Raw genomic sequence first — 17131 nt, forward strand, 5'->3', positions numbered from 1 at the left:
TAAAGCAAAAATTACGTTCATTAACCAAGTAAAAAATTGTAATCAGTTCACAGATGTTTGGGAGGGATTTGAGATATTTTAGTTTCGAGTACACAGTGATGTATGAAATGTGAAAAAAGAGCAATCAGCTCACTTGTCCAGGTTCACGGCAAAAAACTCTAGTGGCAGCAACGGTCCAAACGGTAACCAAGACTCACATCTTCTTAAAAGAATTAATTTATTGATCCAGTAGTATGAAATGCACAAAAAATGGTTGAGTACAACACCACAAAAACGAAAAAGGCAGAAAAGAAATATCCACTGCGCTCCCAGGCAACATGTTTCAGACCTGCATGGTTCTTTTAAGAAGATGTGAGTGTCGGCTATCGCTTGGACTATTACATAGTCATGTATGTTGCGTTTTTTATTACATTGAACAAGAGGCAAAAATAACAAGAATACAGGTTGCCATTTTGGATTTAGTTTCACAGTATAGCATCACTGTTATAAATACATTAGTATGCACAACATAGCCAATCAATCAATTATATATCTGAGATTGATAATAACTCATTGTCTGTTTGGTCTCTTCTAGAATCATCAGGACAAAAGTACAGCAACCATTTCACCCAACGCCAGATGGATCTGTAACGCCAGTAAGCGCATCGGGGCACACCATCGGTAATCCATTCACAATATGTGATTTCCTTTAAGTATATGTACTATAATGTTGCCTTAGATATTTTCATTTGGTAGGGCAGAAGACACAGTAGAGCTTACATAAATTTCCAAAACTTGGTAACATTTTAAAGCCTTCATTGAAAGATATAATATAAATGGTATTTACTCTGTCTTGGAATATGACTTGTGGTAGTATGTGGAGCAGGGTCACTTTAGTTCTTCTCTTGTGCTACTACTACGTGATTACATGTTGACATAGCTAGCGCGTTTTGTGTTTTGTACATAGGCAGTCATTTGTATTCACTTCCTATAGAAAGTCATGATGAGGTCATCAGATCTAAATTAGTGAGTAGCCCAATGAAAACCTCCGCTGTGATTCATGTGATTACTGACTCATGATTTAGTAAGGGCAAAAGGTGATGGTTTAAGTACTAATAAGTAACCACTGGTTTCGACTTTTAACCACTATGCTGCAGAATAGAAGAATGTGTCATCATATTGGAAAGTCGAGGGAACAAAATGTTATGCACTAGACATAAAAAAGCTATTGTCGTTTTGGAAAAATAGGTGGAAATTCATTTTTTGGGGGTGATTCATAAACTGAATAAAAAAGAATACCCCATAAGTCATTACTAGAGTCCCTGTTGATTGATTGCATCACCTAGATAGATTCTTGTAAGGTGCTTTCATTAAATCATTAAGCTATTTCTTCACTGCGCCATAATATGGTTCAGAACTTCAGTAAGCCTAAAGCAAGTTTAATCAAAATCCTTTGTCGACCGCTCAACAGGACCAACAATGTGATGGCTGTTATGTCTATACATCCGGTAGTAAGGAGGGCTGATTTTCCAACCTTGGATGGAAACCTGCTGATATTAGATATTAGACAAGTCATGACTATTACTTACCCGTATTCACACATTTATTAATAAAGGTTGACACACTTTTTGTATTAATACATTATGGGTAAAGAAAAAGTTCCTTCTATTCCTTTTTCCACTAACTTGTAAGTACCTTTACCTTATGCAATATATGAATGATAGTAAAACATTGCCCCACTGTTGCTTTTGGTGTTGAACCAGACTTTATTATTGAATTATTATGGTGCTTGAACCCTCTAGGTTCAAGCAACATATTGTAATCCGATTTCTTATATTTTATTATTATTGATCTGCGCTAAAAAGAAAAGATGTGTGCCCGTAAGTAGACCCTTTTCAGAAGTCTTTAGAAAGAGGCCTGGATTTGGTAGGTCTAAAAGTACGCCAAATTAACTCTTGCCTTGTTCCCGTTTTCTTTTACTAACAGTTGGCATCATTAAGAGTAACTTATAGCAAACTACAGCAAATCACAGCGTGAATGCCTGAAAAATAGTTCAAAAAAGTCTATCAAATAGTTGACATTTTAGGGTAGCATGCATCACTCCCGTCATCTTCATATACCACACTCAGTGCAGTAGTATTGATTGGGACAAGTTACAGTGGAAACAGCCATTCTGTTGGCAATAAAACTATGAAAAGCAGCTAATTTTTTTTCCATGATGCAGTAAAGTGCTGTTGGCTAGTCGCTGTATACAAAGTAGCTTTTCCTAAATTTTAGGCCTAGCTACAAAATGGCTGATTCTATTGTTTGGGAAGTGGGTGACTATTAGTTTTGATAGGGAAGAGCTATAGTAACTCCCTTATGTATGTGCTCCTGTTGGGAATATTCCAGAGAAGCTTCCTTACATTTAGTAAACTATTGAAGGATCCACAGTAGCTGTCTCCTCACAGGCTTATATGTCCTTTCTCATTTTGTTTAGTTCCCAGTACAGCATCTCCTCCTGTCTCCAGCGTCTCCAATGATCCCGTAGGCTCTTATTCCATAAATGGGATCCTGGGTATACCTCGTTCAAATGGTGAAAAAAGGAAACGCGATGAAGGTAGGGAAAAAGAGAGAGCTTTATTCTATATCTCTTGTAAATAGGGTCTAATTTCAAAGCCATGCATACCAGCTGCTCCTATACCAGATCAGTTGAAGCCTCTACGCACCACCCTTCTGCTCTTGAAGTCTTTTATGCCATGGAAGTGGACTGGTGACATGTCCACTATTAGGTTTCTTGCCTGCGCTATGCTGTGCATCACACTCTAGTATCCAGCAACATAACATAGTCACAAGGCCCAATACCAGGGCAATTTGGAATATTTTTGATTTAAATGATGCTTTAGTAGAATGAGGCGTTTTTCCCCCTTCCATTCACATAATGTCCTGATTTAGAGATTTTTTTTTAACCATTAGTGAAAATCAGTAATGAGTCATTACTAATGACTTTAAATGTGCCCAACAGCATTTAGAGAGAGAATATAGATGGCTACTGTGCATTTTTTATTTTGTGAGATATTTGTAGTTTAGAGCCTGTTTTGTGTACTTTTATCATATTTATTTAATGACGATTGATGTTATTTTGGAAATTGAGGTTGGAGAGCCTTGGAGGTATGTAGAGCAGACCAATATAATGCATGTTGCCCTTATGGATTTAGCCTTAGTATACAACATCACTGTTACAAGCACATTAGTATACACAATTTACTTACTGTATCAGGTCTATCTTGATATGTGAAGATAGGAGTAATAAATCCAAACTTTCTTACATTTTGCTAGCAAATATATGAGATATGTAGTTCTTCATAAAGTGAATGTGACATTAAAGTAGCGCTTCCATAAAAATGTTATTCTCTTAATATATTGCAGTCATCATATTATATAGCACTGTGTACTGACAATTGCTTATTTTGTCCTTCTACCCAGTTAATTATTTTATTTTCCATTAGGTCATTGACCTCACAAGACTAAAAACTGACTAGCTAAATCCTTCTAAGCTCTATGTAGAAACAGGAGGTCATTTTTTTCCTGCATGACTCATCAGTCACTGCAAAAGTCCCTGGTAGGAGAAAGGAGCCGAGCAACTGGGTCAGGAGGTGAAGAGGGGAATTATGAATTTTGGAAGAAAAGAGCCTTCTTCTTTCTACATAGAGCAGAGAAAGAGAAAAATGAATAGGGTAGAAAGTCAATTGTAAGTACACAGTGCTGTATAATATGATGACTGCAATATATTAAGAGGATACAAACTTTGATGGGAGGAGTGCTGCTTTAACTAGAAGTTTTAGTATATAAGACCAAAAGCTCTTAGTTCACTGAAAGCTTGATGTCACCCTCATCCTGCGTGATGCCATCCTTATTTTCTTATTTCTCAAGCCAGTTCCTTCCTCCCTCCCTTCTAATCTTACGTTACATGGCTTATGTACAGGAGGACTGCCAAGAAGCGTAAAGTTTGCCATGAGGAATGTGGTTGACTCCAATTCTCCATGGACCCAATCGATAACCTCTAAGATAGACATTCCCTTGCCCTTGATTTTGAATAAAACTTTATCCCATAGTCTTACCTATTAGGCTGCCTTTAATTAAAATCAGCATTGGACCTCATAACTGTCCCATAAGCCAGATCTTACCCAATCTAGAACCTAACAAATTGGGCTTTGATTTCTTCATTCTGGTTTTGCGACTGGACTACTTGTAAGAAAGTATAAATCTACGGGAATATAGATACATTGCAGATACACTTGCTTCTTGGCCATCCTATAGAAGGTGAAAGTCCTCCTCTACTCTGTCATCTTTGTTGCTGCTTTCATTACACAGTAGCAGCGGCACGGATGATTAAGAAGAGTAGAGATAATTATGTGTCAGGATGATGTAGCCAAACTCTCTGGTTGGGTGAAGGCAGCAGAGTGATTCACAGCACCGGCTCTGTGTTAGAGAGAGAGGGAGAGCTGAACACTTCTATTCTCCCTTGTTTATTGAAAGAGTTAAGGGAAATCAGCCAAGTAATTCTCCTTTGTACATTTTCCCGGATTCCACCGTTAAACAGAAACAAGCACAGGGAGATATCTTAAACAAACGGCATTTAATCACATCCTAGCAGCAAATGATTATTCGACAGCGACCGGGTTAAAATGAGAATTTGGTGGCATACTCCGTCTAGGTCGTGGAACAAATTTATTATTATTTTCATGATGTTTCAGGTTTTATGCCTTATTCTTGGATTTATAACCAGCCTGGTATATTGTTGTGGGTATTAGAAGTGACTGGAGCAGCATCATTTTCAGCATCTTTTTCTCCTCTTTATAGATTTGTTAGATTTTTGCTGTGTTGACAGGTTACACATTGCTGGTCTAAGAGGTTTTGTTTTTTATTTTTAAATTGTGACTTTCAGTTTTTAGCACGTCCCTTCTATTATATGCTGCACGTGAGAGGCGTAATCAGTTATTTGCAACCCCAAGATGGCCCAAATTACCTGAAATTGCACAGCACGCTCTTTAAAGAGCATAACTGTGGAATTGCTAGTGCCAAACGTAACTGAGACAGATGCAACAGGCCTTGCTTCTCTGATCTAACAGCATGTCCCCCTAAAAGGCATCTGGTTCTAATAAGAGTCCTTGAATTGTCCTGTTGTGTGAGCTCCTACTATATCCTATTATATCTGCTTCTGGGAATTTTGGTGACAATCAACCGAGGTCACACCAAGTTTTCCCAGGCTCCTGAATGAAAAGTCCTCCTAGTTATATCTTTGTACATACTCTGTCTACAGGATAGATATAGTAGATGTATTCAAAACCCTAGGAAAGATGACAACTTCTGACATCCCAAGTTAATTTCCATCAAGAAGAAAGGCTCAATAGATTATTAAAAAATAACTCTGGCATGTCAATTAACAGTTCGTTCTTTATTTAGGGGTAATTGCTATTTATACAATGACAAAAAGTTTCTATGTGTGACATATTGACACTGCTCTGCTCCTTCTCATTTTCAGATACGCAAAATACTTTTCAAAAAATATTTTGTCATTGGCATTACATTCTTAAAATATGGCTGTACTTGAAAGTGTCTGGCTCTGTCAACCGCTTCTTCTGGCAGTGTCGGTGTATGTCTTCTTGGCAAGTCTTCTAGTTATCTGGCATAAACATTCTTTATACCACTGAAGCTTAAGAGTTCGTACTTTTGTCACTTATGGTCCTCCAAAGTATTTCTGGTTCTGGCATCATTGATTTTCTTCTTTGGCACCTCTCTAGTCTGTCTGTTTCATTTTCCATCATTATACCTTTGGAAACTTTAAAACTTGGATATGTTTTCAAGAGCAGTTTCACATGGGATGTGTTTTGTACTTGGGAATATTATTTCAATAATGTTGACTTGGAAATGGTTACTGTATAAAAATATTAAAATCATTAGTTATATGTGATACATACAAGACATGTTTATATATACTCCTCTGGTTAGTTTATATAACACAAGTATTCATATATTTCAACATATTTTACTGAATATTAGTGTTGAGCGATACCGTCCGATACTTGAAAGTATCGGTATCGGAAAGTATCGGCCGATACCGGCAAAGTATCGGATCCAATCCGATACCGATACCCGATACCAATACAAGTCAATGGGACTCAAGTATCGGACGGTATTCCTGATGGTTCCCAGGGTCTGAAGGAGAGGAAACTCTCCTTCAGGCCCTGGGATCCATATAAATGTGTAAAAGAAAGAATTAAAATAAAAAATATTGCTATACTCACCCTCCGACGCAGCCTGGACCTCAGCGAGGGAACCGGCAGCGTTGTTTGTTTAAAATTCGCGCTTTTACTTGGTTACGTGAAGTCCCGGCTTGTGATTGGTCAGGGCGGCCATGTTGCCGGGACGCGGACCAATCACAGCAAGCCATGACGAAATTACGTCACGGCTTGCTGTGATTGGTCCGCGTCCCGGCAACATGGCCTCCATTAACCAATCACAAGCCGGGACGTCACGGGAGGCTGGACACGCGCGCATTTTAAAAAGCGCGCGTGTCCAGCCTCCAGTGACGTCCCGGCTTATGATTGGTCACGGCGCCATGTTGCCGGGACGCGGACCAATCACAGCAAGCCGTGACGAAATTACGTCACGGCTTGCTGTGATTGGTCCACGTCCCGGCAACATGGCCGCCATTAACCAATCACAAGCCGTGACGTCACGGGAGGCTGGACACGCGCGCTTTTTAAAATGGGCGCGTGTCCAGCCTCCCGTGACGTCCCGGCTTGTGATTGGTTGCGCCGCGGTCAACCAATCACAAGCCGGGAGGCTGGACACGCGCACATTTTAAAATTTTAAAATGGGCGCGTGTCCAGCCTCCCGTGACGTCACGGCTTGTGATTGGTTGCGTCTCCCATGTGACTGCGACGCAACCAATCACAAAGCCGGGACGTAATTTTAAAATCCTTAAGGACCTGAAATTACGTCACGGCTTGCTGTGATTGGTTGCGTCGCCCATGTGACTGCGACGCAACCAATCACAACGCCGGAACGTAATTTTAAAATCCTGAAGGACCTGAAATTACGTCACGGCTTGCTGTGATTGGTTGCGTCCCGGTCACATGGGCGGCACGCAACCAATCACAAGCCGGGACTCACATAAAGGAAAGAAAAGCGCGAATTTTAAACAAAGAACGCTGCCGCTTCCCTCGGTAAGGTGCAGGCTGCGTCGGAGAGGTGAGTATAGCAATATTTTTTATTTTAATTCTCTCTTTTACACATTTTTACATTAATGTTGTTTCGATACCGATACCCGATATCACAAAAATATCGGATCTCGGTATCGGAATTCCGATACAGCAAGTATCGGCCGATACCCGATACTTGCAGTATCGGAATGCTCAACACTACTGAATATACATACAAAGCAATGCACAATGAGATTATGACGAAAACTAGGCAGATTAAAGTTGTTCCTCATGCAAACCAATCAGATTACAGTTCTCATTTCAGGCTTGTTTGCTTACCATGGGCATCTTGAAAGACAATAGGCTAGTTCATGTTATAGGAATGCCTCATACCCTAAGGGTATGCTCAGACAAAAAAAATTTTGGACAAAGAAAAATGTGATATGATCTTCAAGTTGAATTTTTGTTCAAGAAAAATGCTAGTTTTAAAAAAAATTTAATCAGCTGTCATGTGACTTTAGTAGCCATGGATGGAGCTCTGATCCACAGCTCCATCCATGGCTGTTAAACCAGTTAAATCCTGCTGTGTATCTCTGACAGTGAGATTTAATACGGGAAAAAAACGACACACACTGTGGCGCTCACCACAACAAGGAGGGGGGCAAAGGGTGGTGACAGGAAGAGTGGACGGTAGAATGGGCACCCCTAGCTGCTGGAAACACAAACAGGATCTGTGCCTATCCTGGGAAGGAAATATATACTATAATGTCACAAGATGGACAAGGTGAAACCGCGCTCAGGGGTGCGTGCTGCGTGGTACTGGGCGGCAAGATGCTGATGTCTAGATCCGGGGGGTTTTCCCCAGTCACCACTATCACTTTAAACCTGCACGATTGCTGTGAATTGAGATTTGAGAATAACGTTATAAATGCATATGTGTATATGCATACAACCGCAATATAGAGAGGTGCTTACCTAGCTGCACTTGTGGTTCCAACACAGCGCCCAAAGGACAGCACGAACCGGCGACCGCTGTATAGCCTGATGCGGCGTCGGTCGGGAGTAGAGGAGCAGGGGGGAAAAGTAGCTGCTGACACGGTACCTGGGAGCCCCGGCCGAAGGCGTCCCTGGTAACCCCGATGAAAAAGATGGCCGCTAGCGCCGGCTCGCAGGTGCCTAAGCAGTGACGTCACTAAAGGTACGGAGCGGCGTTGGAGCCAAAAAGGGGAACGACTAACCAACGCGTTTCGAAGGTGCTCGGCCTTCTTCATCAGGGTACCCAGGGTCCATCTTGTGACATTATAGTAGAGATTTAATACGCTCTGGCCGGAAGCATGTCATTCAGGCCATTGGCACCCATTGGCACCCATCATGTGATCTCGGAGCGCCCGCAGATGGGTTATCATGCTAGTTGGGGGTCTGTACTCCTGTGAACGCTATCTTGTGGCTGGTGTTCATACAAGATCATGATTCCTGTTATATATAGCAGTACTGAAGTCTTGCTATGTATGGCACAAGCGATTGGATGATCACAGATTTAAGTCTCCTAAGGGGACTATTGAAGTTAGTAAAAAGTGAAAAAAAAGTTTTTAAAAATATGAAAAAAAAACCACACAAAACTTTACCCCAAAATGGTACCAATTACCAATAAAAACGTCAGCTCAGGGCCCCAAAAATTAAAACGCTACAAGTTTCGAAACATGATGATGATTGCAAAAACCTATTGTTCATACAAATTTTGGATTTTTTTTCACCATTTTTTTCCCCACAGTTGTGAAATTACACTTTTTTTTCAATTTCACCGCACTTGGTAAAATCTATGGTGCCATTCAAACATACAGCTTGTCCCACAAAAAACAAGCCCTTATACGGCTATATTGACAAAAATATTAAAAAGTTATGGCTCTTGGAAGAAGAGGAGAAAGACACGAAAAGAAAAAAACTGAAAATGGCCATGGTGTGAAAGGGTTAAAAACTTTTAAACAACTCCAGCTCAGACGATTTGACATTGAAATTAATAGGCAGAGTGTATTCAAAGCATTTTTTAAAACTGTTTTTGGCTATGTGCACATAGAGTTTTTTGAGTAGTTTTTGGAACAGAAATGAGTCACCCGCCAGGGCCGTGGGGTACCCAGTACCGAGTCTGGTGTTCACAGGGGGATGTCACGTGGCGGTGACCCGGTCCACAGCCCTGGGTGCTCAAATAAAAAGGGAAAGTCTTTAAAGGGATTTGGTGAAGAGTTTGTTCGTGATGCCACCTGTGGTATTCGGTCAGTGGGGACTGACGCTGCTTTAAGGGGTCCTCTGGGGTGATGTTATGGCATCTAGATGGTATAACTTCCCACAGGTAAAGTGTATCCCCAGGGCTCCCGGTGTGTAGATGGAAGATGGTGAAGGCGCAGTAAAGAATGAGGACACAGGTTTGCAGTCTCTTTACCTGGTTTACTGAAGACTTCAGGCAGCCACAGTCCAGGGTACGAGATCAAAGGGCAGGCGGGGTCCGGCCGGCTTGGAACGAATCCAGAGTCCCATTTACCAGGTGGAGTTAAAAGCCTTCCTCTAGCGCGGTAGTGTTGTAGTCCCTTACTGCCTATGGCTTCAGATAAGGTCCTCACAGTTCCTCTCTCTGTCCCTCTTAAAGGATAGGACAATACCTGCATGACAGGTAACTCAAGCCTTTTTACAGGGACTCTAGCACGCTCCGGGCTCTATGTGTTACTGTGTCTCAGGTGTGTGTGGCAGACAGGTAACTTGCAGTTCAGCTGTCCTGCCGGTCTCTGCTGTAAGTCGTAGAGTCCCTTACAACCTCGGTGGTCCAGCTACCGGTTATCTGTGCTTCAGAGGGAGGCAGCCTGCTCTTAGCTGGTCTCCCCTGATGTTTATCTCCTGTGCTTCGCTCTCCTTCACACTCACTGAACAATGTTCGGTTTTCTGTATGTCCCTTTCCAGGAGCTGTAGTGCTTCAGACTACACAGCCCCTTCAGACCTTCTGACACTCTATGTCGGTCTGCTCTCTCCTCTGTCTGTAACTTTCTGAACTGAACTCCTTTCCCTCCAGATCAGAATGTATTTATAGGGGAATACACCCTAAACTAGGCTTAGAGCTCCCCCTTCTGGCCTGGAGTGTGAACATGTTGTATGCATTGTGGTTACCTGAGAAAAGATATCCTTCATTGCTTCCAAAGATAACATCACTCTCCCCAATGCTACTGTGACGACCAGGACCCTGGGGCGCCACAGAGTGTAAACTCTCCAAACCCTTCTCAAAAACACAAAACTCCTCAAAAACTTGGAGTTTCTGCTCAGCTTCTACTACAGACTCAGGAAGACTGTGTGTATAGCCTTAAAAGTTATGTCAATTTTTTCTTACATAAATGCATGAAATTAGGGCTAAAAATAATTTTTGCAATTGGGTTTCATTAAAAATGCTGCATCGTTTGCCTTAAAAAGCCACCAAATTACTCTGGTTGGCCATATTATTGTGTTGAGAACATGACTTTGTGGCACTTGCTATCATAAAGGTATGACAGGCTCTTCTCCTGCTCTTGTTAGTGCAGCTTTCCTCACAGACTGCACAGCTCTCCAGTCCATAAAATTGCTATTGTTGGATAAGCATGTGACCAAACCTTTCCATCAGTCTCCTCCAATAGGAAAGCAGTTCTCTCATGTGAGGTTTCAAATTGGATGAGACTGCTCGACAGCTCTGGTCACATGCTCCTCCACCAGCAGCCATTTTATGGACTGGAGAGCTGTGCACTCTGTGAGGAAAACTGCACTAACAAGAGCAGGAGAAGAACCTACCTGTCATACCTGTATAACAGTAAGTGCCACAAAATCATGTCCTCATGTCCTCAACACATCTGATAAAATAAAGATAATGTGGCCAACCCTGTCAAATCATCCTGTAGCCAGCAATAGAAAGTGTAATACGGAGCTAAAAGGTGCAACATTTTTAACGAAACCCAATTGCAAAAATGATTTTTAGCTCCAGTTGCATGCATTTAAATAAGTAGAAAAAATTGTTACCAAAGGTGGACAACCCCTTTAAGGAGGATTTTAGAATGGATCTGCTTCAAAATCCTCTTCAGAAAACTCTGTGTGAATTTAGTCTAATATCACTAGTTAGCAAGACACAGTAAGGCCGCAAATACAATTAATATATTTAATCAAAGGCACGGCAGACATAATGTTCACATAATTTATGCAGTTGATGATTAGACCCACACTGGCCGGGATGACCTTGTACGACAAGATCCAGGCCGCTCTATTTTTTTTTAAAGATTAAATCTAAAAAATAGAAGCCTCGACACTCAAGCATAAATTCTGTGAACCTCCCCACAGCACGTATCTGGTTAATCATAACAACCTGGTTGAACCATTAAACATATTTTAAAGGCAAATATGCGCTGTCAGCCATTTTGCTGATGACAATGGTGGTGTGCTTCGGGATTGATGATATCTTTTCGTTCTGGCAAAAAACCCAAGTTACAGAATGTGAAATCCTTTCCAAAACCTAAAACATGCGATGTCACAAATACAAGTTGTGAACCCTTAGTGCCCCAAAAAGAACAATTATTTCTGCATAATTTAGCACATGCTTACTCTCATATGTCTAAATGTTTATTCCTCAGTATTTATGCCTGTGACACTTGCAGCAGCTGTCTGTCCCTCTGGCATTCTCACTGTCCGTCTGTCTCCCTGGCACTGGCACAATCCTTTTCTCCCTATGCTACCCTTTTGTCTGAATAGTGCCTCCTCACTTAGTGCTTCCTTTAACCCTTGAGTGAGAAACTCGAACGGCAGCATATTTTCTGACTTCTTGACGCCCGTCAATAAAATTCCTGTAAGCCATTAAACTGGCCAAATTAATACATTGTATGCTTCGTATAGATTGCATTTTCAGCATAGTATTAATGCTACAGATGTAGCATGGAGTCTTGATCTGTGGGCGACTATTTGGCACTCTAGTGAAAGTTAGAAAAGTCAGCACTTATAGTTAATGCGAGTGCGGACAGCGAGTAGTCAATTTGAGCATCTTGGAGTCTGAGGAAGGAGGGAGTGAGCGTAAGTGTGGTATCTTGTCACCGCTTCTTCGGAGGGCCAGCCACAGTCGTTGTGTTAGGTGACATTTGAATTTACAATTCCGCTGAGAAAAGCTATTAATTCACAAATTAACATTTTTCCTCTCTCTCTGTCTCACCCTCTCTCACTCTCTCATTCTCCCCCTGTATCTCTCATGGATGTGCAAGCAATTGAAAAGACAAAGGAAATCGCCTTAAGGAACTGGCTTTACTGCTAGTCTGTCTGTGCAGAGATTGCTACCACTGCTTCTAGATATATAAACCAATTACCTGAACAGCTCTGTGCATGGCAGTCTGCTATTACCTCCCTGTGTAGGCTGAGGAACCACTGGCAGATAATAATATCCTGTATCTAGTTAATATGAACCAACATCACCCTATCTCCCCGTCCACAATCACAGTTCATTATCATGTATTCGTATGGGCTATGCACAATTAACCTGTTGGCTCTGTATCCTGAGATGTACCTATAAGAACAATATGGCGCACGCGGTTTCTGCCACTTTCGATATGGCGTGACTTTCATTATATTGAGTGGCTAGTGCCATCATTGCATGTCTACGGAATTTCACTTCTGAGCTCAATAGGCCTCAATAATCAAACATCTAAAAGAAAAAGTGTCCTTGTTGCCCATGATGACCAATCAATGCTTAACTTTCATTTGTTAAGCTGCACTGGTAAAATGAAAGCTGTGCTGTGATTGGTTACTATGGGCAACAAAGATAGTTTTTCTTTCCCTTTTAAATTTTCATTAGCCTGCCCCTGTTTTCCATGATTTGAAAACTTTACTTAAATACTTTCCCTTTTACATTGACTAAAGGGCATTTGATTGGTTTGCGATTGGCATCAGTAAAGATATCTCGCCATCCATCATGCTATGTATGGCTAAATAATCGTTGTACTCCCGCTCCCATCAGCCACAGGTGATTTTAGGTAGTTAGCTGGTCCATTCCTGCCCCATACATTGTAGTCTTAGTTGCCCAGGAAAGGTGACATATCAGGACAGGGACCCAACTTTTGAAGGACGCCTTGACGAGGCAGTTGGGCTCACCTATATTGGCCAATCTATGCTCTAAGTACCTTGTTTTTTACTGTATTTTCATAGCAATTTTGCAGATGAATAGTTCATATATATATTATGTAGCACTTTTTTCCCCATTTTCTATGCAAGTAATGCAGTTTCAATGTTCTAGAGTAATCATTCTTGGTAAATAATGGTGCAACCTTTATAGTTTTTCAAGTTCTAAATAATAGGTGGCACACCAGCATATTTATACCTATTGAGTGTGGTGTGGTACAAAAGGGAATACATATGAGGCACATGTAGACTATATGGTAGCTATGGGGTGTTTGCAGAGAAGGGCTTGAGCCCTGGTTGTTCCTATCTCTCTGCTATTGGATGGTGAGAAGCTGTGTAGGATTCCTCTTTTCGTTGTTAAAAAGTATGGCTGTGAAATTGGCCCAATGATCAAAGAAAGGTCTAACTGGAGAAACAAACAATAGGCTTTTGAGCCCTAGGTGGAAAACCTGGCATTATAATGGTCCTTTAGATGAGCGGGTACAGGTCATAAAAAGACTGACAATTTGCTATGTACAAGATGATTGGAAGTCAATCACAGGCCTGTTTACAGAAACCAAGGACCATTCTATGTGTATAGGACAATGTTCAGGTAATCTGCAGCTCATCACCTGTTTACACACTGATTTATTTTGTCTGCATGAAATTCGTCGCACCCGACGAACAAGTGTTTTACTCATTCATCGGATGATTGCCTACCTCATTAGACAGGCCAAATGTCGTTTCTATGAACGCTCGTTCACCAATTATTGTCTCGTCTACAGGAGCCATAATGGTTGCCAATTTTGAACTTTGCTCTGATGCCCTCTCTCTTAAACCTATGCCACTTTCAGTATAATGAATAGCTCCATAGGTAGAAAATAAGATGAAAACAAAAGCAGCTTTTATGGCTTTCCTTTGTGATGAGAATAAGCAGCACTATGTCCTACAACTATCTCTGCATTAACATTGTTTTTCCATTACTGAGCATTTATTCCTGAAGTACCTCCATAAAATGCAGTTGTCATCATAGCTCAATTGATTTATTTCCTGTAATGATTATTTCAAGCCATGTTCCAGCTAATCCTGAAAACCGCAAGGTTCAAAGCCAGTTAAACCTGGTTTTTACAGTGGCTGGGATAGACGAATAATGGAGTAGATACTAGATTGTACCTTTTGAAACGTTCTTAGATTCTGTGCTCTTTATCAAAATGAGATTAGATACTTGATTAACATTTGATAAAACGTTAATGGTCTGGATGCAACTTTTCAGAAGCTTTGTAAACAGAACCCATGGGATCAGACAGTTTTCTTTGGCCTTGTCAAGGCCTAGTCATTAGACTGGAGTCTCACTTACCAAAAGGAAATCTGTCCTGTTCCCAGGATCACCGGCATCACAGACGTATCACTCATCAAAGCCTAAAATTATTATCCCTCCCAGCAAGTCGTACCTATTTAGGCTCATTGTGCATCTGAGAACTTTTGTAGTTCAAGTTAACGGGATAGAAAGTATATCTTGGACTATACAACTGATCATTGTTATTTTTGCACTTTGCAATATTTTTTGTTGTTTACACCTTGAGACGAAAAGGCTTGTATTGTTCTATTATAACTAGTAATAAAAACTCACCTGCTATTCAGATGAAGGTGGAAGGGGGGCAATGAGACCCTCCCACATTCCTGAATATGCTGTAGAAGTTTAGAGATCCCCTGACTTAGGTGAGTTATCTTCCCATCCCACACACTGTAAGAGATGGATAAAAATCACCAAAGGAATCAGCAGGCGGTGCCAGTAACTCAAACCGCTCTGACCGTTCGGTGAACCTAATCCTGGTGACCTTGACAGCACGGGAAGGCGGCCTCAGAAATCCCAACCTTTTCAGAGATGTAGACTGGCTGTGGCTCGTGTTCCCTCTTCAAGAGAGCACCACACGAGACATAGAACCTGCCTGTAGTTTTCCATTCTTGTATACAAACTGCATCCCATATCAGTGATTGCGGATTTATTTTCTTAGAGATAATCAGATAAAGTAGTAACCAAGAAATATAATCAATTTTATAATCTATGGTGGTAAAATATGCAAGAATGTAAGAAGAATAAGTCATATCCTTACAGTACAATCTTGGCCGGACAGAGTTATGTTACCTTTGTAATATAAAACTTTCATGATCATATTTTCCGTCGGTCAAGTCGCGATATTCAGAATTTCAGTAACAGGGAAGGAGACCTGTTGCTTTTATTCAAGTGTTATCCATACAACAATTTAAAAGGTTAGTTGCGTGATTGGGAACTTAATAAACAAGAGGTAAGAAAAACATGGCTGCTTTCCTCCAGAAACAGTAGGCCATGGGCCAGAAACCCCCTTTTAAACATTCCATGAAAAAGAAGACTTGTCACCAGGTGAACGGTTGCCCGTTTGCTCTTATTTTATTCCGGCTGATCCCAATTATTCCATTTTTTATTTTTTATTCACTATACAGCTCAAGAGTTATGGGCTTTATTATTTAGTGCAAATTTTTATGGTCTTTGCCAAAGGGGTTACTTTTAGCTTCATAGCAGGTCCTCTTAAAGTTAAAAGGCAATCACTCAGCTTTTCTGGGGCCCTGAATGGCAAATCTTCCTAGCTATTACATAATATAAGAATAAACATGCAGAATGTATCACTGCAAAAGTGCCCTAGGAACACTTGATCATAAATAATAAATGTTGACACTGGTATCCTTAATTATTCAAAAAATGGTATAGGCTGAGTACAAACATGGATATGCCCTTAAAGGTGATGTTGGAATGTCACATCCTTGCCATTTTCTACAATCTGTAGTGTTTCACAATACAATGCTATTGGTCTTTAGTGTAAATAAAGAAAGCCAATGTGAATTTTTGGTGGCATCCCCAGAATGATGAGAGATGTGTCATTAGATTAGCTCCAGCTTCCCAGTATTAGCCGCTGAGCTTGAGTAGAAGTATGTGCGGTAGATCTGGGCATGCTGGAAACATTCCTTTCCGACATTTCAGTACAGGAAAGAGATTTACTGTCGGCTGATTATGAAGTTTGAGTTTTTAAGATAAGAGTTTCATCTCCGTGTGTGTTCAGAGATGACAGCCGACTCATGTAACAGCGTAGTCATTGAAAAACGTTCCTACTAAAATAGAGGTCAGATTGGATCACCTTATAGGATTGAACAAAACACTTTATTAAATATGATATATCTATACGTACTGAAATTATTTCTATTTAAATCCGATCCGATTTTACATGTATTTTCTGCCTGGACCCATATAAAACATAAGCATATCACACGTGGTGTCAGATGACGTTAGTTTTGTATCAATGGAAATCGTTACCCAATGTAAAGATACTTTTATGAGCCTATAGACTATACTTTCGTGTATGGCCGCATTAAAATACTACTGTAAGATCGACTACAGGTGTAATTTTAGCTTTGGTGTGTAGATTTTATTTGTTACATGAATTGTGTTTTTGACTTCATAATGTGTTACTAATGCTGCTTATATAGTCACTTATTCTCTCTACTGTATCGCATCTACATCAGGCATTGTATATCAGGCTTCCGTCCAATTGTGATCATATCGGTACTTAGCGGAGACGCACACTTTACTACCTACAGTAATTGAGCAATGTACATCTTTGGTTGGCACACTGACCAACAGATACCTGAAAAGTGTTACTTGTCAGTCAGCTGCTGGATGCAGTTCTGATTTGACTCAAAAAACAACATAAAAACTAAAGTGTTATTTTTCCCTAATATGACATGTATAAAACCACCCTTAATCCAGCAATTGAAACTACTGTTACTTGTTTCCT

The 17131-nt window shown here is 40.7% G+C and overlaps 1 protein-coding gene across 15 annotated transcripts in view; it reads left to right on the forward strand.

Annotated features, from left to right (window-relative positions):
• Positions 1 to 17131, forward strand: part of PAX2 (paired box 2) — a 77046-nt gene that overhangs the window by 19267 nt on the left and 40648 nt on the right. For 11 of the 15 annotated variants that reach the window (XM_077259170.1, XM_077259168.1, XM_077259175.1 and 8 more), the window contains exons 4-5: positions 575 to 660; positions 2459 to 2578. In XM_077259170.1, coding sequence (XP_077115285.1) covers positions 575 to 660; positions 2459 to 2578 — 206 coding nt within the window. The remainder of the gene's footprint in view (positions 1 to 574; positions 661 to 2458; positions 2579 to 17131) is intronic. The other 4 variants (XM_077259174.1, XM_077259183.1, XM_077259179.1 and 1 more) reach the window with 1 other exon arrangement.

Source organism: Ranitomeya variabilis, chromosome 4 (assembly GCF_051348905.1).
Source record: "Ranitomeya variabilis isolate aRanVar5 chromosome 4, aRanVar5.hap1, whole genome shotgun sequence".
NCBI lineage: Eukaryota > Metazoa > Chordata > Amphibia > Anura > Dendrobatidae > Ranitomeya > Ranitomeya variabilis.